Genomic DNA, 26,104 nt, shown 5'->3' with positions numbered 1-26,104 from the left:
ATCAAGGAAAAGTGTGTAGTCTGATAAGATTTTTCTTGCCTGGGTTAGTGTCTACTTATTCATCAGGGCACAGCTTAACTATCATCTCGATTAGTTCCTGCTGACATACATGCCCAAGTATGTCCAACTGTTAAATAAACGCCATAGTAATTACAAATTTAACTTCACTTTGTCTTCCCTGCTAAATTGAAGCACAGAGCAGGCCTCTCAACTGTCCCGAGTACTGTTCAGTCCTCACTGCCTAATGGCTGACTACCAGATAGTAGGTGCCCACTAAATACTCATTGAGTGGGTAAAGACATGAATGAATCAAACTTCAACAAACTTCACTGTATTATCCTAAGTTAAAAGGAGTGTACATTGATTACAGAGATTTTTTTCAACATTACAATTTGCAATAGAAAAGGAATGTTTTAAATTCGCAGTCAATCACAATATGAATGCCATGATAACATTTCTGTTACTCAATGTAGAGGGACTCCATCTGGATACTAACTTTCAGGCTTAACTAAATTCTATAAGTGGGCTAATCAGAGTGACTGAAATGACTTCCAAAGTTCTACTTCTAGATGCACAAACCCCATTCCAACAAACAGCATGTGCAAAGATAATGATAAACTGCCACTGTTAGCCTCTCAGTTGGTTCATTGATTAGGATGTGATTATGATGTGATCAGAGTTGAAGGCTGAAGTCAAAGGTTGACCAGTTATCCCTGGAGAGAGAGAGAGAGAGAGAGAGAGAGAGAGGGCTCACCCTCAAAACTCCAGATTCCTCAGCTGACCTATTCAGTGGCATTTCTATGTTACTGTGGATGATAATAACTCAGTGAGCTTCTCCATATCTGCTGACCAGGCTTTGGTAGCAACCAAGATACACTCTAAGGCGCCATATGTTGGGACTAAAATGTGATTGCCATACTGTCAAATGACTTTGTTATTTCTAAATACCTAAGTTAAAAATTTCAGGCCCCTTCCTGAATATTAAAATAGGAACTCTAAAAGCAAAGTGACTTCAGACTCAGTTTTCAAAGTGGACTTTTTCTCTGAACTAATTTCAAATGGTTCTTTATTCCAGGTGGAGGAGAACATCAAACTGTTTCTATGCAGCCTGCATAACTTGAGGAAGTTTTAATATGCCCAGAGTAAATCTGGAATAATCAAATTGGATTTGGCTTTCCACATCAGCTAACTGGTATGTATTTATTTATATCAGGCTTTTAAATATCAGCTGAACCATTAGTTGCAAATGACTTCAGCACTGGGAGGATTTTATGATTTTTGAGCTTGCTAAATAGAAATACACGCAAGAAAATGGATAGAACTGGAGATCATCATCTTAAGTGAAGTAAGCCAGATTTAGAAAGACAAAGGTCACATATTTTCTCTCATATGTGAAAGATAGATCCAAATTCATCTCTCTCTCTTTCTCTCTCTCTCTGTCTCTCTCTCTCTCTACACACACACACACACACACAAACATATATACATTTCCAAAGGTGGGACTGTTAGAGGACACTAAGGGAGGAGGAAAAGAAGAAAAAAATGATAGTGAATAATAATGAAATACAGCACATCTGATCTGTGTAGGAATAAAACTTAAGAGAACACGCTGAAAATTGCTGAACAATACAGGGTAGGGGAAAAGGTAAAGGAAGAGTGATAGAGGGGGTTAGACTGATTGAAGCATGATAAAATACCAAGGCAAAATCCCCACTGAACACTGAACAGACACTTAAACAATGAAGGACAGAAATGTAACACAGGTCATGTTAAAAGGAGGGTACTAGTGGGATTGGGAGGGAAAGTGAAGAGGGTAAAGGAGGGTGAATATGATTGATATACTTTCTATACATGTATGAATATGAAGCATTGAACCTGTCAAAGTCATTTGAAGGGGAAAGATGGAGAATAATGGAGGGGATGAACCAAACCAGAGTACAATATATGTATATATGGAAAATCACAATAAACCCCCCTGTACAACTACCGTATACTAATAAAAACATTGAAAAAAGAAATACATAAGATGGACAAGTTATAAAAAAGAGACTCAGTTGCTTAATTTTTGCTCCTAAAGGATCATTGTCTTATTTCAAAGTAAATTTTCAAAATACAGGTTATGGTACTGAATGGATGCTACCATGGTAACAATGTACCACCTCCCAGTGTGGGGCCAGTTCTGTCAGATTGTCCTTCATACACAGTACCAAATTGCAGTATTCCTCCTGTCAGAGTTGGGAGCATGGTAATTGTGGGTACTGAGTGGAGATTCCAGGACTTAGGCTACAAGAAGGAGATGGAAGGGATGATGGTAAAAGACTTCTTGGTATTGCTAATGTTCCTTGGGATACTAATGGTGCAGGGAGGGAGGATGACACAAAAGAAACCCACATGTATGCATAATGACTTTACCACTGGAGAGAGTAGGCACTCTCAGTCCCATGGATTGCCCAACTTTTGCTTACCCTTTTCATCTTATTACAAGGCATAAGTTGTGAACTTCTTAAACTGTCAGCAATTTGATCAAATGGCTTCCTAACTCTCATAGTAGTTATTGGCTTATTCCCACTCATATTTGAAGAAACCAGCCTTTGTCATTCATGTGACCAATTCTGTGGAAGTTTGTGTCTGGGTGGAGTGCTTCAGGGTTTCCTTCTGCTCCTTGAGCGACCCTCACAGGCCTCTCAGGCAGGACAGACTTCCCTGAATATTTCTACAGCACCGGGGCTGGCTGGGGGCTTATTGCCAGAATAGGATTTTCATTTCATTTTGGTTGGAAAAGCATTTCTACTTTATTTCTAGAGATGTATGTGAAACAGTTTTCTTCCCCCATGATCTATTTCCTGACTCTGACCTCAGATTAAGGACAAAACAGAGCCTAAAATGCCTTAAAAGACTTTTCCTTTCTCAATCAGAATGTATGTGTTGGGGTGGGGGGAGGGGAGGGTGTGACTTGGTATAGGCAGAGAAATGTGAGTTTGAGTTACAGATGAATCAGAAGTGAAAGAGGTGTCACATGACACCATGTATGTTTTTTTCCTCTGGCTTTTCTTCATATGTGGTTCCTCAAATGACAAAAATCTTTCTTTTTTTTATTTTGTGGTGCTGGGGAGTAAACCCAGATCCTTATACATGCTAGGTAAGCGCTGTATCACTGAGCCACACCCCAGGTCCTTCCAAAGATGCTCCTTTAACATAACTAATTTTAGTTAACTATTTACTGGTGTTTGTCATGTGCCAGTAATTTTCATGTATTATTTAACTCTCCCAATGGCTATAGCCCAGCATGGAGGTGGTAGAATTAAGACACAAACCCAAGACACCCTGACATGAGGACTACATGCTTGAAGTTGCTCATGCCCTTTGCAGGCATGGAATGCTCTGGAACAGAATATTGTATTTAGAGATAATTTCTGGATAAAACGGGAATAGCAAAAAAATTGTTGAAAATCACGTCTGTTATCTCTTTTTACATGGAAGTAGAATTTAAAACAAATAAGAAATAGCTAGGAATTTCCCATTACCTTGGGATCCTCAATCTGAACTCAAATTTCACTGCAAAGAATTTTAGAGATAGAGTAAACAGAAGTTTTGGGGAAATGTTTTCTAATTCTAAGGTATTCCAAAGATTATTTTTGAGAATATATACTCAATTGTGTGTGTCTGTTAGAGAGAGAGAGAGAGAGACTACCCAAGATGGAAGTTACATCTTTTCATAACACATCATTTGTAAAAATTGTTAGAAGCAAGTCACTAAATACTTCCTCACACTGATAGTCAGGTTAAGGATTTTACTGGGGGAAGAAACTACCATTTCTTGAGCATGGATCAGATATCACTATACCAGGGACTTTATATAACTTTCTCCTCAAACCTTCTCCATTACCCTACATGGTGATTACCATCACCGCCATCCCTCAAAGTAAAGTTCAGAGATGTTAAGCAGCACAACCAAAGTCACAAATCTAGACAGTGATGAAGCCAGTCTTCAAACCTGTGTCTATCTCATTCCCAGGCAATAGAACACTGATGAGGACCATAGCAATCTGCCTCCCACAGCAAATATAGACTTTGCAATATTATGTTTTCTTTGGGTTTTGCTAACAGATAGACATACTTCTGTTCAAATGTCCTGTCTTAATTTTGAAATAATTCATAATGTTTTAAAATAATAGTATCCTAAAATAACAAAGACCTAATAACAAGGGCTAGCAAAGATGTAGAAAAACTGGAAACTTCATGCACCCCTGGTGGGAACACAGGCTTAATTGCTTCTGGAAGCAATATGACAGTTCCTCTAAGATTTAGGTACCTACATTTGACACAGCAATTCCACTCCTAGTTATATGCTAAGAGAATGGAAAATCTCTGTGTGCACCACATATATGTGAAAATCCACAGCAGCATTAGTCATAAAAGTCAAACGTGGAAGCAAAATAAATGTCATCAGCTGATAATGAATAAACAAATATACACAATGGAATATTACCCAGCAATAATAGGAATGAAGTACTGATACATAGTACAACATGAATGACCCCTGAAAACAGTGCACTAAGTGAGAAAAGCTAGTCACGAAGGACCACACATGACTCCATTTATATGTAATGTCCAGAACAGGCAAATCCATAGAGACAGAAAGTAGGTCAGTGGTTGCCAGGAGCTGAGTGCTAGAGGGGTGTGGGAAGGGAGGTGACTGTTAAAGAATACAAAGTCTTGTTTGGGGGGAGTGTGTGAGTATGTCCTAAAATTGACTGTAGGCATGATTGCCTACTTTGTAAATGTAGAAACCACTGAAGTGTTCATTCTAAATGAGTGAATTATATAGTATGTGATTATATATCAATAAAGCTGTTATATATTTATACTAAAAACTGTATCATAAAAAACTCAAAATCATGCATTTGGTAGACTCTCAATATATATCTACTCACTGAATGCACTATTTTATAAGTATTTTGAAATGATCCTAGTTGACTTAAATTCAAATGTCTTTTAGGTGTCCATAGTTCCAAAAGTATATGTATATTGATCACCTGACATGTGCACCAGACTCAACTACCACAAGATGGAATGCTGATGTCTGTTGATATCCTAAGAGAGTGGCACAGCCCTGCTATGCAGGACTCCCCCCTACATAGGACTCAATAGGACCAACTGTGGCAAAAGAATCATCTGTGATTGGCTAACAGTGGAGATGCTGCTGAGTGTTAACTGGTTCCTTATTGCTCTCACTGAACCAAAACCCGACCTGCAGAGAAATCCCACTGTGATTCAGGGCCACCGGCCAATAAAGATGTCACTACAGTCCTAAAATCTGGGAAAATGAACAACAGTCTTCTTTCCTTCTTACTAGAAAAATTCCCTAGAGCAGGTCCTGGTAACACTTATCTATTTATAGCCACATTTGAGCTCCAATGGGACAGTGTGGAAAGGAAAAAAACTCAATAAATTCCAGAGTTAAAATGGAAACCAATACTGTGGTTATGGAGGGAGAAGGAAGATGGAATAAACTGATGTCATAACTTGAGATCCAGTTGAGGAATCCACCTGAAACGAATGGCTAAAGAACATTCAACAAAAAAGCATCCAAACGCTGAGTACATTGAAGAAGATATAAGGTAGCGAAATACCAGATTAGACAGCCAAACAAATTAGTTCAACAGACAAGCTTCTCACAACCAGATAAAGCCCAGAATTCAGTTGACTGGACCAATCCCTCCAAGGAGAGTTTCTAAGTCTTTGTCATCAGTGAGCAAAACCCTCCCAAAGATTCTTTAGAAAGCACATTTTTCATGTCTGCTGAATCCTACAGCAACAAAAATGAAATGAACCTTGGATTTGGGGAAAGTCTGCCCAGATGACCCTGTGTAGAATGGAAATGGGAATGGGGCACAAAACTGGAAAACATGGACCCAAGGCACAGGGACTCAAAGTTGCCAGCCAAGCCCTGACTTCTCTTCTCCAAGGACTGATTCACTGCTGTTACTGCAGAGCAAATTCAGTCCTGTCTGCAAGCAGCTATCCTTGAGGGAAACACAAACACACACACACACACACACACACACACACACACACACACACACACACGTACGTGTACACACACACACACACACGTACAAAAAAGAGCTTAGTACAAACTATAAAAAGGATAACTAGGAGCTTTTGTGTATTTTCTTTCATTCTATTCCTAGAACAATTCTATGACATAGGTATTCCACAGGTGAGGAAGAAGCTATGACCCGAACAAATTAGGCAACATTCCCAAAGTTGCAGCTAGTAAGTGACAGGATTTGATTCTGAGTCTTCTAGCTTCTTACCCACTGTTTTCTCTACTGCCCTCACCTTTCCAAACTGAGGCTGCAACTGATTTGTAAAACCATATAAGGGCTTCTAGAAGGAAGGGCCAATATTTTGATGGAGATGAAAAATCACTATAAAGCTAAGTGGACCAGAGAGGACCAAGAGAATAATAAGAAGGCATCAAAATTTGGAGTACTGGCAAGACAGGGGGTCCTATGAGAAAGAGGGTGTAGGAAGTGCTTGTCGAATGAAAACAGCAGTAACTATACTACATCTAGTTGCCAAAGACCTGCAGCTCCTTAGTTATTTTATTGTCTGTACTTATGAAAGGGATATAAAAAGGTGAGAAGTTAGGAATTGAGCTTCACTTGAAACTATTCTGATTGTATTATTTAGACTGCAAAAATTAAGGACTGTAATGTGCTCTTGGAGGGGTCAGTATTTGCCATAACCAATAAATACATAAAATGGAAAATACAAATAAGCATAGTAGCTAGCAACTTTTCTTACACAATTCACAAAGGCGAAACCCCAATAGAGTTGTGATTGTTTTTGACACTTATCTATCATACTCATTCTTAGCCATAAATCTTTCTTTTGGGTTTTCTGGAAAAATTCCCAACTGCTTCTTCCCTATAGTACTGAATTCATATGGCTAAGCTTCTGGGATTCTTCAGTGACAGGGAAATATTCCCTGGGCCCCTGATCTTTTGCTCTTAAATACTTCTCTGAATCTGTCATCAATAATGGCCACCACATAAAAGCACCTGTAGGCTGCAAACACTTGGGAAGAAAATGTTGAGCCTATGCCTGTTTAAGGTATTGGCCCATCAGTTACCAAATGGAAAGAATACTGGATAGAGAGACCCATGTTCTAATCTACCCTCTGTGACTAACTAGTGAGGTAGCCTTCATCAAGGACTGCTTCCCAGTCTGCAGAGTTCTGTGTAAAATGAAGGGCTCAGAACAGACCATTCCAAAAGACTTCTCTAGTTTTAGGATGCTTTGGGCACCAGTTCTGCCTGGTGATCTGTTTTGGTGATTGCCTAGCCAAGTACCTGTTTCTTGGTCACGGTGCCATCCACAGGGTCCACATATTCAAAGCTGTCTGTCTTTGCCACACTGTAGATGTGGTTCCCCACAGCAAACTGCTGGCCAATGAAGGACTTGTCTGTGACCAGGGCCTCCAGGTCCCTCAGAATATAATATGTCGACTTGGGCTCCAGGCCCTCATAGTCAAACCTATTGAGGGAGGACAGGACACAGGAAGAACAAAACACCCAATAAGAGAATTAGTAATTGAGTGAGCCTTTTAAGGTCATCTAATCATTGGTTCTGATTTCAGCAAAAGAGAGCATAGAGAGTACCCTCACCTGGTCTCCCCTCTTCCAAATGGCCCTTATAATTCAGCCCCAAGCAGTGACCAAAGTGGAATTGTAAAAATAAATCATGTCACTCCCTTCTGTAAAATCCCTCCCAAAACAGCTATCATGTTGAGAACAAAACACAGAATGCCAACCACAGTCCATCACACACTGTGGGATCTGACCCTTCCCCACTTGACTTCGTTCCACGTTTTGTCTTCATTTGCTCCAGCCACCATGACTACTCTTTAGTCCTCAGTGACACTTTACCCTCCCCTCACCTGCATCTGGGCCTGTTCCCTCTACCCCATGTTCTTATTCCTCTACACCTAGCGCATTCAAAGAGCTGGCTCATCCTCTTTTTTCAATCTTCAAACCTACTGTCTCCTCCAGAAAGTGAGCATCCTTCCCCTAGTACCCATCTACTTAGGTAGCTTCCTTCCCTTCCCAATCTTATTACTTCCCAATCTTGTCACATATATACATATAATGCATATAAATAAGCACAGGGGAAAATATATATGGTTTGTTTCCATATCTATCTATCTAGCTAGCTTGTTTCTATATTTGTTTACTTATTGAATATGGGTCTTTGCCCACCAGAATTTGAGCTCCCGGAGGGCACAGACCTTAGCTCTCTACTACATCTAGAGCATGGTACATAGGAGAAAGGATGGTAGGGAAAAGACAGGGAGGCAAAAACAGAGGGAGAAAATGAACTGAACACACCATAAAACTCTCTTGGAAACTGGGAAGAAGTGTCATTATTGCTCCATTTAAAAAAGTCCTCCTAGCCAAAGCATCAAATATAACAGTGGGGTTGGGTGATGATTAGAAGGAAAAAAAAAGACTAAAAAATCATCCCTATCCATTTTGTTGCTGGAGCTTTTAACATATAATGCATATCAAGCAGCTGGGACAGTGCCTGGCATCAGAGCTTAAAATCTGTTAACTACTTTTATTCTCAGTCATTAGAAGACATCAGATAGTCTTGACTGAGACTTACTGGCACACCCAGCAGGGCCTGCTTATGGAAGAAGCCCAACGAGGGGCAGCTGTGCCCAAGTAGCTATGACAGGACCTCACATTGGTCTTCCTGTAGCATAGAGAAAAGATGTGAGTTCTCAGAGCTAAGTGAAGGAAGCTCAGAATAGTTGTTGCTACTTTTTTCTACCCAAGAGCTTTAAGACTTCCAGTAAACATCAGGGCATTAATAAATGGAGGACATGGAATGATCCAATGTCTAGCAAAGGGTCCCCATATCTATATCCCTTTCTTTTATTTTCTTCCTCCTACACAAGGTGCTTCTTTATTTTTTTCCCAGTTTCAGAAACAAAACAACAAGGAACTCCTTACAACACTGTCAGTGTACATGTGTTCTAAGACTAGCTTTTCTTTAAGGATAATAATTTCGGGAAGGTGAGATATAACCAAGAGCCAAGTGTGGTGGTACATGCTTATAATCTTGGCACTTGGGAGACCAAGGCAGGAGGATCATGAGTTCAAGGCCAGCCTGGGCTACATAGCAAGACTCTGCATCAAGAATAAAAAAGATCTAACCTAGAAAGGAGCAGGAGAATGGGGTAGGAGAGTCTAGAGAGATAGAGGCATTGAAAGAAATTCAAAAATTGAGAAAATCCACTAGTGGATTATTTAGTGTATGGCTGAGATCAGAACAGCATACCCAAGTGTTTATCTTATACACAAGCAGGGTCTGGAACCACCTTCCCCTCACTACCCTGAGTGTCCTCCCCATCAGCCACCACCACCACTGTCAACATATTATCTCTCAACAGATGAAATGGTCAAATGAGAACTGCTTCAAACAAGGAAAACTGTGCAAGATTTTTTCAGCTAAACTTTAGGCTCAGTATTAGTTAAACTGAAATTGTGTTATTTCCTCCCTGCCAAGAAAATTGTCAGGCTAGAAATCATTTATTTCAAAAACATCTCCCAACTTGCCATCTGCTGGAGTTAAAGGAAATGTTTGTGTTTCCTTCTACCTTTTCCCTCCTCCCTTTTTCTTTTTCTCTGTGATCTTTTTGGACAGAAATCTGTAACATAATTCAATGTCCTACAAGAAATTAAATCTCCATTGCATACTATTCTCTAATATGGTATTTGTTATGAAAAAGGTGATTAGACTACAAGCTCTTGGCTACAAAAATGAACTATATTATAAATATACTTATCATAACACCATTTCTTCAAAACACTGGCAGGAACCTAGATAATTATTCCACAAATTATGAGACCAGCATCTCTGACTCAAAAAGGTCTCATTAAGCCAGACGTTGGCAGTCACAATATGTTTTATCAGGTTGAAATTTTTGGAAGAGCTTCATGTAATAGAAGGATTTCATGTGCTGATTAAATGTATGTGCAAAATATATAAATAAATAAAACTCCACAAAAGGAGTTTGACAAGTTCTTACCTGCTTTACAAATCCATATTTTATGATGCAATGAATAATTTAGGGTCATGTTCAGGCTATCCCACTCCCAGCCTTCTTGACTAAACAGGACCCGTGAATATTATGGTCCTGGTAATGTTGTCTACATTTACCAGGACATTGCAATCTCTTTGTGTTTAATAAGCACCATCAAACTCTTCCTTATTCTTTGATATTTATCTAAGTAAATGGCTTCTTAAGAGCAGAAACAATCACCTTATAAGGGAAAAGTCTAAGGCTCTTTTTGTCCCCCAAGCTCTTGAAACACAACTGAACACCCAAAGCAGTTAACTATCCATGAGCAAAGTAAAATGAGTCACAATTTCTTTGTTTTTAATAGTCTCCCAGGCTACCCCAAAGTCCTTTTTGTCCCTCCCTGAGGTCTCCACAGTTAACATCCTTTGCAACTATGGCTTGGTACTAGGTGCATGTACCTGGCATACTTTGCTTCACATACCTAGCAGGCAAGCACACCCTGGAATACTCTTATTCTCTCTTACTTCAGTAAGATGAAAGGGATGGAGACAGACTACCCTAAGCTCCCGCCTACCATCCTTTCATTTGCCTCCTTCCTGGGTAATATTTCCCTTTTCTGTTTCTCTTCTCATGAGAGTAAACCTCTAGCAAAATCTGGGGCTCCTGAACCATGTGGCCCCTTTAAAGGGTGCCAGCTTGGGCATCTTGAACATTGTTCATAAATGTGCAGGTAAGACAAAGGTAAGGAAAGGATTACACAGCACACCAGCCCAGTGTAGCTTCTGTGTCTGCTCCCTTCCTTGCAAGTACAGGTGGTAAACTAACAAGAAATGCTTCTGCCACTGACTGCATGACACTCAGCAAAGGAGTTTTCAGAGCTCTACAGTTCAGATATGTTCTTATGTCCACCTCATAGGCACTGATGAAAAGACTAGAGAGGGATGTCACTAGGGAAAGCAAAATTTGTGCCTTATAGTTTGGTAGCTCTTGACATCATCCCTAAACACTTATCAGGGTAATCTAGCTCCATACTTTTGGTCCCTCAGATGTTTCTGAAAGTTGTCTCCTTCTCAAGGTGCTATCCCATCAGTTTTAGAAATTTTCTCTGAGAGTTTTCCCAGGGTACATGCAAAGATTCTTCGCCTTCTCACCTGCAGTAGTAGTGGCGGCCATATTTGGCCCAGTGATCTCGGACAATTTCCTCCACACTCTGCTTCCGGGCAGCAATAATGGATAGCCAGACCAAGACAGCCCAGAGACCATCTTTCTCTCGGAGGTGATCAGAGCCTAAGAGAGAAAGAAAGATACTGCTAAGGATTCTTTCTTGAGGGAAAGTAAAAGCAACAGGAACTAACAAGACCCGTTAGCAACTGAGGGCTAATTTGCAATGATTGGATATATTTACCCACTGTGCAAAATAAATGTCCCACAATATGTTTGCTTTTCCAGAATGCTACAACTGAAACCCATAACAAAAATACAATAAAATCCTAGAAATTGTTGAATCAAAGAACTAAGTTGAGTTGACTTCAGATTAGCACAATAACAACATTAATTCATCCCTTTATTCAGTAAATATTTGGCAATCCTTATAAGATTCTGAGCATTGTTCTACACGCTAGGGATACAGTAATAAGATAGCTCTTTACTCAAAATCTGAATTCAAGTAGATGGAGACAGAAGACAGACAAAGGATCAAGATGCATCAAATAAGGGCAAATACTTTGAAGAAATTAAAGTGGATGCTGATGTCACAGAGCATGACAGCAACACACTCTGCTTTACTTAAGGTTGAATGGTGCCCCCCAAAAGATGTGTTCTCCTGGAACCTGTGACTTTATTTGGAGAAATGGTCTACGCAGGTATAACTAGTTAGGAATCTTGAAATGAGATCATTTTAAATTTTCTAAGTGTTCTCTAAACCCAATGACAAGTGTTCTTCTAAGAAGAAGAAAATAATAGAGATGAAAGAAACACAGTGACAGAGGAGAGATTGGAGTTGTACTACCATGAGCCAAGGAATGTATGGAGCCACCACAAAATGAAGAGGCAAGAAAGGAACCTACCCTAGAGCCTTCAGAGGGAACAGGGCCCTGCCAACACTTCGTCGGGACTCCTGGCCTCCAGAACCATGAGAGGATAATTTCTGTTGTGTTAAGCTGCCTAGCTTGTGGTAATTCATTATGGCAGCCCTAGCAGACAAATGCAGGTTGTTAGGGTCAGGCCCACTGAGGTGATGACAACTGAGCTGACACTTGAGAAGAAGTCAGTCATGCCAAGGTCTGGGGATGATGCATTCCAAGCCAAGGGGCAGCAAATGCAAAGTTCCTGAGGCAGGAACAGAATGAGCTGGAAAACTAAATCCTACAGCTATTTATGTAGAAAAGAGAGGCAGTTCTTACTGTGTCCTTTATACAAACACAGAAAGTGGCCTCAAAGAGAGGTTTCCTGTGCACACGAATCCAGAAACACATGTTGTAGGCCCATTTAAGCATCTGTTTCTTGGCCAGTTGCAAGCTTTCTCTGATATGGATGAAATCCTGAATTCAAAGAAACATGTCATAGTGCAGGAAAAGCACAAGGAAGGCTTTGGAATTAGGATTTCAACCAATATCTGCTACTTCCCAGATGTATGAAAAGTTACTGCAAAATCATCTCTCTAGGCCTTAGCTTCTCATCTGTAAAATGACGATGCAGTCGTTAATCTTGTAGCATTGTAACAACATAATCAAGTTAAAAGGATTGCCTCTAGAGCATGGTGGTTCATACCTGTAATCCCAGCTACTCAGGAATCTGAGGCAGGGTCTTGAGTACAAGGCCCACTTGGGCTACATAGTAGCACCCTTTCTCAAAGATAAGGGGGGCAGTTTCTAGAGCCAGGTTTTTCATGTTCAGCCACTTACCATGTTTGCTATACTCATTTGTAATAGGGGGACAGTTAAAGCCCCTGCCCCATGGGGTTACTTTCAGGCTTAAGCAACTACATATGTATAGCTATTTAGAACCATGACTAGAATATCACAAATGGTTGTTGCTGTTGATCTTGGAACACAAAAAGTACCTACTCACTATTGATTCCTCAATATGTGCTTTGAGACGAATTATTGTAGTATTTACAATTGTTGGTCTAACTCTAGTAATAGTAATGTCTTAAGAAATGAAATTGGGGTCAGGCACAGTGGCTCATGCCTGTAATTCCAGCTACTTGGGAGGCAGAGATAGGAGGATTGTGGTTTGAGGTCAGCCTAGGCAAAAAAAAAGTTAACAAGACCCTAACTCAAAGAACAAGTCAGGCATGGTGGCATACAATCCCAGCTATACAGAAGGCAGAGGTGGGTGGATCGCAGCCTGAGACTGGCCCCAGGCAAAAGATCAACATTCTATCTAAAAAAATAACTAAAGCAGAACAAGGTGGCAGTGTGGTACAAGGGTGCCACAGGCAGTGAGGCTCTGAGTTCAAGCTCCAAAACTGCCAAAAAGATTTTGTTTGAAAATGAGTGTGGGAGTAGAGGTAGACCATTTCTTCTTGCAGTAGGGCAATGAAAACAGATGACAGCACTCTTGGTTTCAAGATGACAAAACATAAATAGAAAATCAGCAAAGGAGACCCATGTCACAGAGCTGTCAAAACCTTGAAAATGAGATGAAACAGCACCTTAGCTAAGTTAGACATCTTTGCTGACATCTCACTGAAACTACAGATCCTGTACAATTCTTGTTATATTTGCTGTGTCAAATGTGAATGTTTTCTTAAGGAGGAAAACACACAATCCTGAAAAGGCAGTAAAGTTACTTAACTCAAAAAGAAAGAGGATCACGTCTTTAATTCTTAACACACATTGATCGATGGTCTGCTGATGAAACTGTTAGATGTCCCATTGTGATTGCCTCTAGGTTAAAAAGACCCTGGACATTAATCATCACACCATAAAGGGACTCTGGTCTCAACCAGTGAATTCTTCACACTGCTACAAAAATGGAAGAAGTTTGGAAGACTCAGGCTTAGCAATATGGCCAACTGCCAAACAAACAAGTCTAGGAAACCCTGCCCAGTATAATCATTTCAAAACCTTTTGTCCTTTTATAGCTGAAAAAAAACACTTTTACTTACTGGCTAGAGAAACATGTCCTTTTGTCCTAAAACATCTCCAGCTGGATCACATTACCTAGAGATAGAACTATTAGATGCTGTTAAGTCTGTAAGATAAGATATCATAATTTAGTGGTAGAGAGACATAGAGTTCTTTTAGATAGATTAAAAAAAAAAACTCAATCATTTGTAGCCAACTGCACAGCAAACTGTGAGTGCCTGGATATCCTTGCCTACAAGCTGAACACTTGCCAAGATTCATAAGGAGACCAATGATCAAGGAAAATTCACTGTGCTCCTTAGAGTTCCTTGAGTAGCAATAGAAATGCTGATGATGCTGCAATTACACAGTTTCCACCAGATGATAATTGTGTGCTTTGGAAAGAGAATGGGGGATTTAGTAACATCTTTAAGGAAGTGAGCTCTAGTGCCATATCAGTGTCAGAAAGATTAAACAAGGAATGCAGAAAACACAAAGGAACCAAGTCATTTTCTAAAACCTCATTATAAACAGAGTTAGAATGGAGTGAGAAATGCTCACACTGTATATATGACAGTGCTGATAGACTTTATATCAAAATGTTTTTATAAGTCAGTAAGAAAAAGAGGAACCCCCAAGAGACAACTGTGGACACAGACAACTAATTTTCATTTTCTGGGTTGTGTGTGTGCACATGAGTTACTGGGGATCAAACCGAGGGTCTTACACATGTTAGGCAAGTATTCTCGGGGCTACATCTCCATACCAAACAAGCAATTTTCAAGAGGAAAGTACTGGTGGGTCAGCAAACACTTAAACAAATATTCAATCTCACTGTGGTCCAGGAAAAGCCTGTAACATGGGACACCATTTGGGACTGTCAAATTAGGGAAGGTTGGTTGGAAGAAGGACAGTAACTAATCCCAATAAAATACCAGCGCAAATGAGTACACTTGGTAAGAGTAATTCAGCAACAGTGATCAGTAGACTTTAAAATTGCTCCTGCTTGGACCCAGCTGTTCTATTTCTTAACTTTTACTCCTAAAGACATTCACAGAAGTAGCTAAGAAGGGAAAAATTGAAAAAAATAAAAATTAATTGTTAAACAGTAGGAAAATTATGAAAAAGCCATACAAAAGCTTCTTGAGACAAAGTATTGAATAAAAGTCTTTGGTAACATAGAATAATGTTCATCTAATTTTAATAAATGGAAAAAAGTCAGTTTATCAAAAAAGAGGATGGTCAGTCAGTTTCAATAAGTGAAACAATCAGCTTATTACAGAAGAATATTACAGGTGGCTCAGACGTGTACTCTTAGCTACTTTAGAGGCTGAGATTCAGAGGATCACGTTTCAAGGCCAGCCCGAGCAGTGAGTGTGCAAGACTCCATCTCCAAAATAACCAGAGTAAAATGGACTGGAGGTGTGGCTCAAGTGGTAGAACACCTGCTTTGCAAGCATGAAGCCCTGAGTTCAAACCCTAGTCCCACAAAAAAAGAACCCCAAGAAATATGCAGTCTGTTTTATAGACAAATATGTGCACATGTCTGGGTGCACATATTTCTACAATAAACATGTACATATTATTTTCATATGAAAAAATAATTGTAAGCTCATCAATGGTGTGTATAAATTTATATTTGAAAACTTGCCTTTTCTAGAATCTTGTATAGTTGGTCTCAGACAGCATGTGGCCTTGCCAGATTAGTCTCTTTCCCTTAGCACTCTGCATGTTAGTCTCCTCACAGCCTTTTCATAGCTGCAGAGCTCACATCTTTTTGGGACTGAATAACCCAGCACAATTTTTGAAGCTTGCTTCCTCTGGTGCAAGTATAGCCAGAGCTTGCCACTCTCTGGGAACATTGCAAGGAGAATTTACCCCAATTCCCAGAGACTATAGGCACTTCCCACCTTGCTGTTCTCCATCAATGCCAATGCAGCCCAAAGACCATTTCACCTTCCTCTGAGCACCAGCCACACCGGGAGACTAGAAGGAGGGTGCTCAGCTTTTCCCTGCCATTACCCCAGCAAAACTTCGCACAAAAAGGGGATCTGTCTTTTTACATCAGAAATATCAGAATGTTCCCTCTCCACTTGAATTAAGCTTTGAATTTTCTCGAGCTTTAAAATCATGATCCTTGAGGTTCACCAGTATTATTTATTGCCCTCACCAAAGAGCAATAAATAATAGGAACAAATAAAATAGGGCAATAAAAGGGGAAATACGGAGAATGCTCAATCATTTCAAAGGATTTTTCTCCAAATAAAAATTCCAATGTGGATGAATCAATAAAACAACACAGGTTCCTAACCAATGCAAATCATCACAGCTGAAAGTCAGGTCAGGAAATTCTAAATTTGTCAATTAGTAAATCATAGGCCATCTTGCACCTTTGGTGACTCTCAGCTGTACCACAGTTAGCAGTTCCCAAATGCAGATGGCACATTAGAATCACCTAATGTGATTAAAAATTACCAAGGTTCAGGCCCTTCTCTAGGCCAATAAAATTAAACCTTGGCAATTCTTTTTCCAAAAAGCTCTATGTGTGGTTCTCACGACAACCAGGGCTGGGGCACTGCTTGAGGAGAAGGCACTCCACATAGCCTCATGTGGGGCGCAGTGAGTCAGGCTGCTTCCTCTTTTTGCTCTAATTTGGGGCTGAAGAATAGTGACCACTGGCCTCCAGTTCAATGGATGTCACTGACCTTGTACACGTGGGGGTCCTCCCTGGAGTCAGCTTCAGTGTCCTGATTTCTCTCTGCCCTTTTCACCTGGAAAAGCGAGGACCTTGCCATCTTCATCCTGGTTTGCCTGGGACTTTCCCAGTTTTAGTTCAAAATGTCCAGTTCCCAAGAATTTTCTAAGTCCCAGGCAAAGCAGGATTGTGGCCGTCCAATAGGAAAGGCCATCTGTTCAAAGAGATTCCTGGTGATTTTTTTCTTTTCTTTTTTTTTTTTTTGGTGGTGCTGGGGTTTGAACTCAGAGCTTCACACTTGCTTAGGCAGGTGCTCTACTACTTAAACCCTGCCTTCAGCCCTTTTTGCTCTGATCATTTTGGAGATAGAGTCTCTCTTTTTGCCCATGTTGGTCTGGACCAATCCTCCTACTTTAGGCTTCCCACAGTAGCTGGGATGCTGGATGCATGTCACCATGCACAGCCACTGATTGAGAATGGGTCTTTTTTTTTTGGCCTGGGTTGAACTCAAACCATGATCCTTTTGATCTCAGCCTCCCAAGTAGCTAGGATTATAGACACTCAGCTTCCTGGTGAGTCTTTTAAGGGATGTGTATATTCAGTACATGCCTTAGCACACATTTTTCCTGGACCTGGAAATGACAGGTGGCATATACATTCCTAATTCTCCTGGAGCAGAATTATAAGCAGAATAAATTTCCTTCTAAGAAAAATAAATAACAGCAAGGCACCAGGCACTATGCTGAGTAGCTTTATATAACTTTTATCCAAAGCTCACAATTTGAGAGCCCCCCCCTTTTTTTTTTTACAGAAAACAGTGTAAAGTTAGGTTGTTTGTATGAGGTCACATGGCTACTATGTAGGATTTGAACCTGGGCAGACAGACTCCAAAAACCTACGGCCTTCATTGCTGCTGGAGTAGCCCAGTGATGACAGCGGTCCCAGGGGTAAAGAGGACCAAGTGTGCGTGTGGGGAGAGCTGAGGCAGTCCTTCCTACAGAGCTGAGGAATGAACTTGCACTTCCTCCCTCTCACACTTGGCATTGTAGGAGTGCCAAAACTTCCCTTTACCATTCTTCTCACGTCAGTTCACATTTTTTTTTAATTTATAAATGATTTCCATTAAATTGCAATGAATTTCTCCCCTTCCTTTTTTCATTTACTCCAGACAGGGATTTAATTTTTGTAAAATAGCAGAGTCATGAAGTTAAAAGGGGGAAGGGACCCCCCCCCTTTAGGTGAATCAGATTTGAGATCATTTTATGGAATCATGACAGGAGTTTTGGGGTTTTTTCCTTAATTTCTCAAACCACTTATGCTCAACTCTAACATCTGGCAAAAAAGCAGGAGTCACTAAAAAGTGAAAAATCGTCACCTTCCTAAGTTTCAAAATGCTCCTAAATGCAACAATTATTGCTCAGTGGGTTAACAAAGCTCTCCTGTGTGGAAGAGGGTTAGGGCCAGCTGTGAGGTCAAACGACAGGGAACAGCAATCAAGGCCTGCATGTCATCCTGTGCTGTGCGCCACGTGGTTCCCAATGAGTAATAATGTCTAGCGAAACATGGATAACATGTAAAATAATAATGATAGCATCTGACACACATGCTTCTGGCTCATCTGCTGGTGGCAGCAACACTGGGCAAGCTCCAGAAGGAAGGGCTTGCGTCTGAAATTATTAGTCTCTCTATTCTCACCTAGCTCCTAGAAATCGTGCAGGAAACATTTGCTGAATGAATGAGTGATTAAAGAAACCTCTAGTACATGATCTGATGCAGTAATCAGATTTACTCCTCACTGTAAGCAAGGCTAGCTAGAAGCATGCTAAAATATTACAATGGAAACAAAAAAAACAAAACCTCACCGGTCATCTCCTAGAACAGATTCACCTCACAGAAGAAGAGATGGGGGTGCATACAAGTTCAACCATTTGTCCAAGGAAGTTCAACTGCACAGGAGGGGACAATGGAGCCAGGTATGTCAATTCCAAGTGCTGAGGTATTTACAGGACACCATCTGTCCAAGTTTACCTGGAATTAATTCCATCTGCATTCAAGAGAGTAACCAGAGTGTATGTGGGGGGCGGGGGGAATAACTCGTCATCATCACCTTAAACATTTGAAGAGAATGTTGGGAAGCCAGTGAGACTGGACTTCAATCCTGGCTTCAGCTTTCTTCCTAAGTCTCAGTGACCTCCTCTATAAAACAGGGGTCATCACGGCCCCTGCTTCATATGCAGAGGATTTAGTGAACAAAGCACAGGAGGTGCTGAGCACTGTGTCGATAGCTGAGGAGGTGCCCAATAAATGACACATATTAGCACTATTTTATTAACACACACCCTAGGCAAGCAACCATCCATGCCAGAGGAGGGAGGAGCACTTGAATAGTGTCATGGTCAGCCCAAGGACACACACTTAGGAGCACACCAGTGGAAAGTGTGGTCTCTTAACTCATGCATCCCGGCCCATTCCTTTGACATCAAGAGGTCTAGTTTTTTCCTCATCAGAAAAGAACAGAACTCTTTAAGAATTGTGCCCTTAAAAAATAATAAACTAAAAGTTAAGAAATAAGAAAAATTGTTCCTTGACATATGTTGAACCAGAAATTTCTCCAGTGGGTTTCAGCTTGAAGACCTGCCACTCTATATTCATTGTATCCTGTCCTCAACGAAGCTACTACATGACTAGCAATCTTCCCAAGCACAATTTTAGAGATTGCATCTAATCCCACAGGACAGGTTTCCTTGTGAAAAGTCCCATAGTAGACATTGTACAAAGAATGCTTGGTCTGTTTGGAAGTTTCCAAGCTGTGACTGACAGCCATGAACTCCCAGGGTTCCCAGTCCCAGAGGGCACTGCTAAGTGTGGACCTAGCCTCTCAGGCCCCATGTCGTTTTTCCTTGTCCCTTTTCATGGACTAGGAAGATAACTCAAGGGTCAATGGAACTGGAGCTATGAAAACCCCAAGAAAAGGAGTCTATGCGATGGAGACATTCTTCCCACTCCAGGTGGGACCCCCTGCTTCCAGTATGGGTGGGGTGATGGTTTCCAGAGAGTCCTGAGGGGAGTTTCAGTTTTCCAGCGTTACAAGGAGACTCTTGGGGGGTGTCAATCACAGTACCTCTGTGCACTGCCCAGCCTGGATTGAATTGCACACACACACACACACACACACACACACACACACACTATTTCCAACAGTCCCATGCTCACTGCAACAGCCTTACACCACTTCTGCATCCCAGCCAAATTTACACACACTGGCCACAAAGAAGGAAAATAACTGTGGTAGAACCTCGATCATCTGCCTCTTTCTCCCTCCTACAGCCTGGGCAGAAGTAAAAACAGCCACATGTAGAGTTAATGGCCACCCAGACAGAGAAAAGACTCAACTTTTTCCTTTATTTGACTTTGAGAAACAGAAAGCAGTTGTATCAATAAGAGATAATTAAATCTATTCAGTATTTTTACCACCACACTGGGTGTGAGCTCAATCTTGAGTTAAGATGTATGTGATTTGAGTATAAAATATAAATGAAGATGCAGGCCTGGGAGTGTTATAAACTGTACAACTACTGGGGGAAATAAAATGTTCTTTTACGAAGTAACTGGAGAGCAAGTCAATAATATAAACCTCAAGAGAAGAGAGCACAGAATGATTATGCTAACGATGTAAGAATATAGTACATACCAAAAAAAAAAAAAGTCACTAAAGCTGGAAACTAACCATTGTCAAACCTAGCTATTTCCAATTTAATGTCAGCAATCACAGACATGGCAATACACAAGTTAATGCCACCAATTACAAATGCTTTAAAATCATTAACACTAGATTCAGGAGGAGAGCTCTTCCTAGAAGCATTTTGTTGGCTATTAATTTGTCCTGATACTTATAGGATGATTGAAAATAGGAAAACTTTCTTTTAAAATATATATAATTTTGATTTTACCATAATTCATAATATTCCTTCATATTCCCTTGGTCTACATTTGTGTGATTTTTGTGATTTTGAATCCTCCCAAATGCCCAGATGCTTCAGAAACACATCCACTTAAGCATGATAAAAATATAACTAATAGTAATGCAAGGAGAAATACCAAAATAGAAACACCTCCTCCTCTTCTCCTTCCCTCTTTCCTTCCTCCCATCTATCTTTCTGTCCTTCCATCCATCCTGCAAATGTTTACTCAGGGTCTACCATATGCGAAAAAAAAAAAAAAACAAAGAAAGAAAAAGATCTACACAAGGTAGACATGGCCCCTGTCCTCAGGGCATTTACAATATCTGAATGGCAAGCAGAGGAATCCAGCAAACCTTAAACGTGTACCAATGCATCCTGGCCTTCTTGTGACCTGGAATTACACACGTACTCTGGGCTTCTTCCTGTTGTGCTAAAAACTGAGATACAAAAAAAGCCAACTTGAGAGCACTGGGCTGTACTCAAGAGATCACAGTGGACAAATTTGGTGTGACAATTATGGATATGGTTGTTAATGTCAAGAAACCTAGATGCAATTCCAAATTTCCAGAAAGAGATGAACATACACAAAAGACTTAGGAATGCCCTCTCATATACTAGATGCTCATTTAAACAAAAAGTCTATGATCACAGGAGACTCAACATAGAGTACTTTCTTGAAACAGTGGAACGTTTTCAACAAATGCAAAAAAATAGAAGTTATTGGTTTTTTTAATCTTAACTTGAGTATATTAATACATCCCTCCTTTGTGTATGGGAATAAGTGCAGACTTTTTTTTAAATTGGAACTTTAAGAAGAAGCCAGAATGCCATTTGGATGAACAGTCTCCTAAGTAACTCTGAGTATTTACAAAACATTGTCTTTCCCCACTGTAAAGCCGTTTTCCAAGGTCCTTCCCAGGAAGTATATACCTGCTCCTAGCACAAAAGATGGTTTGGCATCTTAAATGACCTTTGTTCTTTAACAGAGAAAAGAACACAAGTTTTCTACTGTCTGGAACCTGGAACTTTCCACAGGAAAGAAGCCTGAATGTTGATCCCACCATCAGATGCCTGTTATCCTGGCACATTCTGGAAGCTCAAGATGCAGCAGGGGAAATTTCCACTCCGTGTATCTTGCTCCTCCTGGATCTAGCACTGGGCAGTGCACTGGCATCCTTGAACCTGAGGCAGATTCATATTTCCAAGCTTTCTTGGCACTACACTATGCATTCCTGGTTGGTACACAGCTCCATGCCCCAGGGATGCTGGATAAAGCTCCCAGTTGGGAAAGCTTTGGTACATTCTAGAAGTTTCTCCTTTCCATTTCTCATTTCTTCTCCTGTAATTAGTTCACTTAATTCTGAAAACCATATCCTAAGGTAGAAAAACAGCTCCTGTGGCCAGCTGACATTTACAAGTTGGAAATGAGAGTTGTCGCAGAGGTCCCCTAACTGGTTCATAAGTAGCTGGCAGAGATCGTGAATCAGCCTCATTCCTGTGCCACTGCACTGCCTGGGTGAAACCAGATGTGGCATCTCAGGCACACTCTTGCTGCAAATCCTGATGAAAAGCAAAAGTTTAGTATTCACTTGAGCAATGTTTCCTGTTCCTGGCTGTACTCCAGAATTACTTGAGGATACTTATTAAAGTGCAGATTCTCAGGGCCCACCAAGCCAGCGTTTCACAGCTGGAGTAAGATAGACAATCTGTGTTTTTTTACAAGCTTCTGGGAGATACTGTCAGCGCCTCTCCAAGACCTGGCATTAAGGAAGTCTAGCATGAGAGCAGCTGATCTGAGACTGAGTAACCCAGGTCCTGTCGACTTTTGAGTGGTCACCTCCTGCCTGGTACTCAACAGATGGAAGAAGTCATTGCTTTTGTCAGAAAGACTGACGAGCACAGTGGAAAGCGGCATACTCTGCAGGGCAGGAGACCTGTCTTTTAGTTCTGCTGTAATTTATTGCATATGGATACCTGCTTCAGGGTCTGGATCCCTGGGAGAGTCATTCAACTATTCCTTGGGCTCAGAGGTGTCATCTCTCAAACTAGGCTAAAGTCACTTAACATGTCAAAGAGCAGAAGAGGGGCAAAACTTTTAAAACTCTTTACATTGAAAAATCTCTTGTGCTCCTTAAAAGCAGAAGGATAGACAACTATAAAAGTGAAAAACTTAAAAAAAAAAAAAAAAAACAACGTTTCGAGTCTGGCCTCATGTTGCAGGCAGAATCACTGAGAGCCAAGCTGGCTGAGAAGTGTCTGCAAGCTGACCTCCCCATGCAGAACGTGACTTTCTGGATTCTTTCTCCTCTACCCTACCCTGTACATCAGAGGCAGCAAACTACAGCCCTTGGGCCAAATCTGGACTCATGCCTATTTTTGTGATTAATGTTTTATTGAAACACAGCCATGCTCATTTGTTTATGTACTGTCTATGCTGCTTTTGGGTTAAAGTAGTAGAGCTGAATAATTTTTAAAATGTTTTTCTTAGGGTATATTAATTGTACAAAAGGGTTTTGCTGTGATATTTCCAAACATGCAAATAATATATGTATGGTGATAATTTACCTCTTACATGCCCTGTCCCCTCTCTTTTTTCTTACAATTTTAAAGGGTGTAAGTATTCTATTTTCATTCATGCATATAATAAACTTCAATCATATTCACCATCCCCCATTTTGACAGAGACTCTGTGTGGCCTAAAACAGTTATTATCTTGCCTTTTATGGAAAAAATTCAGTGTTTATAGAAATTTTGACCATGATCTACAACAAATACATTTTGCCAGGAGAACTACAATATGCACACATACATAGGTACATATAGGTATATACATACATACACATATATATGTACACACAATTTCCAAAATATCTTTACTAAATGCGATGTACTCTGATAACTTCTGTTATATTTCTTAAAGAAATAAACAGATATTTTCTTAAAGAACAGATATTATACTACTCTCATGACCCCAAATGAGTCTCAATCCAAATTTGGAAAAACATTATTTGAGAAAACTGAGCAATTGGCTATTTTTAATACATGTCCCTGCTTCCTACTTCCATTCCTTTATTGACATCACTGCATTGCTCTTTCATGTCTGTGTGTACAACTCCTCCCCATTCTTTAAGCACTAGCTTAACTTCCATCTCTTTCATAAACTTGACTTTGAACCGCCAGTCCTAAAGCATCTGTTCCTTTTCTCATCTCACGAGCATGTTTCCTTCTTCTCTGTTTAAAGTCTCTATTTCCTAGAACAGTCATCTATGAGTCTTTCTTATTATTCTTAAGGGCATTGTCTTAAGCACTTTGCATTCTACACACCACCCAATACACTGCCTTATACTCTGGAAGCACTTTGAATAAATGTGCATTATAAAAGTAAGCAAGTATTTATTAGGAAGGGTGTAACATAGTTTGCACATGCAATATTTTATCACCTTAATTAAAGAGGCTGTAAAAGCATATGGAAGCTTGTAAGCACTCAATAAACACTTATGAAGACAGAGAAGTCTAACCTGGATTTCCCAGTTTCCATTCCAGTTGCAGGATTTGTGCTATTTTGGAACTAGTGAGCAGAATTACAATATATAATACAGAATTTCTGATTTTAGAGTTCTGATGTAAGCACAAAGAACACCAAAGATGAAGGTGATCTATTTGTCAGGCCTCTGTAGAGAAAAGGTTCAACAGTTTAAGCTGTCCCTGACACATCCTAAGTTCATTGGTAGTACTGAAGAGAGGTCTCTTTATCCAAGGTAACAAAGATGCATGCCATCCCATCTGGGCTATTGATGGTAATACTGATAAGGAGTAACTGATTTTGGTAAAAGAAGAAAATGTTCCAGAAGAAATTCCTTCATGAATTCCAGTGTCATTGTGACCATTCAAAGTAGTTTAATCTGTTTAAGTATGACCAAATTGGACTTAACTCTCAGGAATTCAAGCACGGTTTGCAATCAGAAAATCAATCATATTTCATTGCATTTACATAAAGATACATATATATACATTATATATATATATCAACAGAGCATTAAATTCTTTAAGATACCTGATAAATCCTACAGCCATTTCTAATAAGGCTCTAAGTTAAATAGGAATAGAAAAAAAAATCTTTATAAACATATTTTACTAATATTACAAAGCAATGATCAAAATAGATGATAAAATGCAAAATCCATTTCCATTAAAATTAGGAATAATTACAGTTATTAATATCATTTTGAAGATAGTAACAATGCAATAAGATAGTATGAAATAAAAGAAATCAATGTTAGAAAAAATATAAAATATATCTCTTAGTCATAGATTATATATGTGACTGTATACCTTTTATAAAAAAAAACTTAAGACTTGGAAAACAAAAAAAATCAACTTAAATATTAATAACAAAAAACAGGACTGTAAAATAGACACAGTGTGTGCAGGAAGGGGGGTTATGAATGGAAGGCGGAGGGTGAATGAAGGAGACTAAGGTGATGGTGTATGATAGATGGACTTCACATACCTATATGAAACAGAACTAAGACACCTTTTGCAATTGCTTTAAGTGGGGCGGGTAGGGAGTTGAGGGGGAGAGATGGTGGGGACAATGTAAATAATATACAATATAAATCTAATCAGAATTGTCACTACAAATGCCCCTCTCTATAATGAATATATCCTAATAAAATTTTATTTTAAAAGGAGACTATAGAATTTTTGAAAAGTAGAACATTATAATCAGTAAAATGAACTAAAAGGGTTGCAAACTAGAGAAAAATCTAATAGTTTCAATGTCTCTAATCAAGTTAGAAAGGAAAAGAAGACAGCAATGTCAAAAATCAAAGCTACCCAAGGCTGTCTAGGACATATAGCCCTGTGGAGACCCGCGGATTAAATGAGACTTAAGGGCTAGAAGTGTGGCTCAGTGGTAGAGCACTTGCCTAGCATGTGCAAGGTCCTGGGTTCCATCCCTAGCACGGCCAAAAAATATTGCAAAGGAGACTTGAGACATATTAACCAATTATATCGTTAAGACCTCCTGGTTCCTAATACAAACAAACTGTTGGGTGGGAGAAGAGAATGACAATAAGGAAATTATTAAGAAATTACTTGCATAGTTCTGTTTGTTTATTCACTTTTTTGGGGGGAGGGGAGGTGGTACTGGAGCTTGAACTCAGGGCATCACACTTGCTAGGCAGGCACTCTACCACTTGAGCCACTCCACCAGCCCTCATAGTTCCATTTCTGTACTCTGCTTAGAATGCAGAAATCTGAAAGAGAAAATCTTGCATTC

General features: G+C 39.9%; 1 protein-coding gene across 2 annotated transcripts in view; it reads right to left on the bottom strand.

Annotated features, from left to right (window-relative positions):
• Pgm5 (phosphoglucomutase 5) overlaps positions 1-26,104 on the bottom strand; it is a 172,429-nt gene that overhangs the window by 35,757 nt on the left and 110,568 nt on the right. For both annotated transcript variants that reach the window (XM_074051978.1, XM_020158600.2), the window contains exons 8-9: positions 11,248-11,383; positions 7,362-7,545 (exon numbers count right to left, since the gene is read on the bottom strand). In XM_074051978.1, coding sequence (XP_073908079.1) covers positions 7,362-7,545; positions 11,248-11,383 — 320 coding nt within the window. The remainder of the gene's footprint in view (positions 1-7,361; positions 7,546-11,247; positions 11,384-26,104) is intronic.

The sequence above is a fragment of the Castor canadensis genome, chromosome 13 (assembly GCF_047511655.1).
Source record: "Castor canadensis chromosome 13, mCasCan1.hap1v2, whole genome shotgun sequence".
Lineage (NCBI taxonomy): Eukaryota > Metazoa > Chordata > Mammalia > Rodentia > Castoridae > Castor > Castor canadensis.
This window is presented reverse-complemented; position numbering and strand designations above follow the sequence as displayed.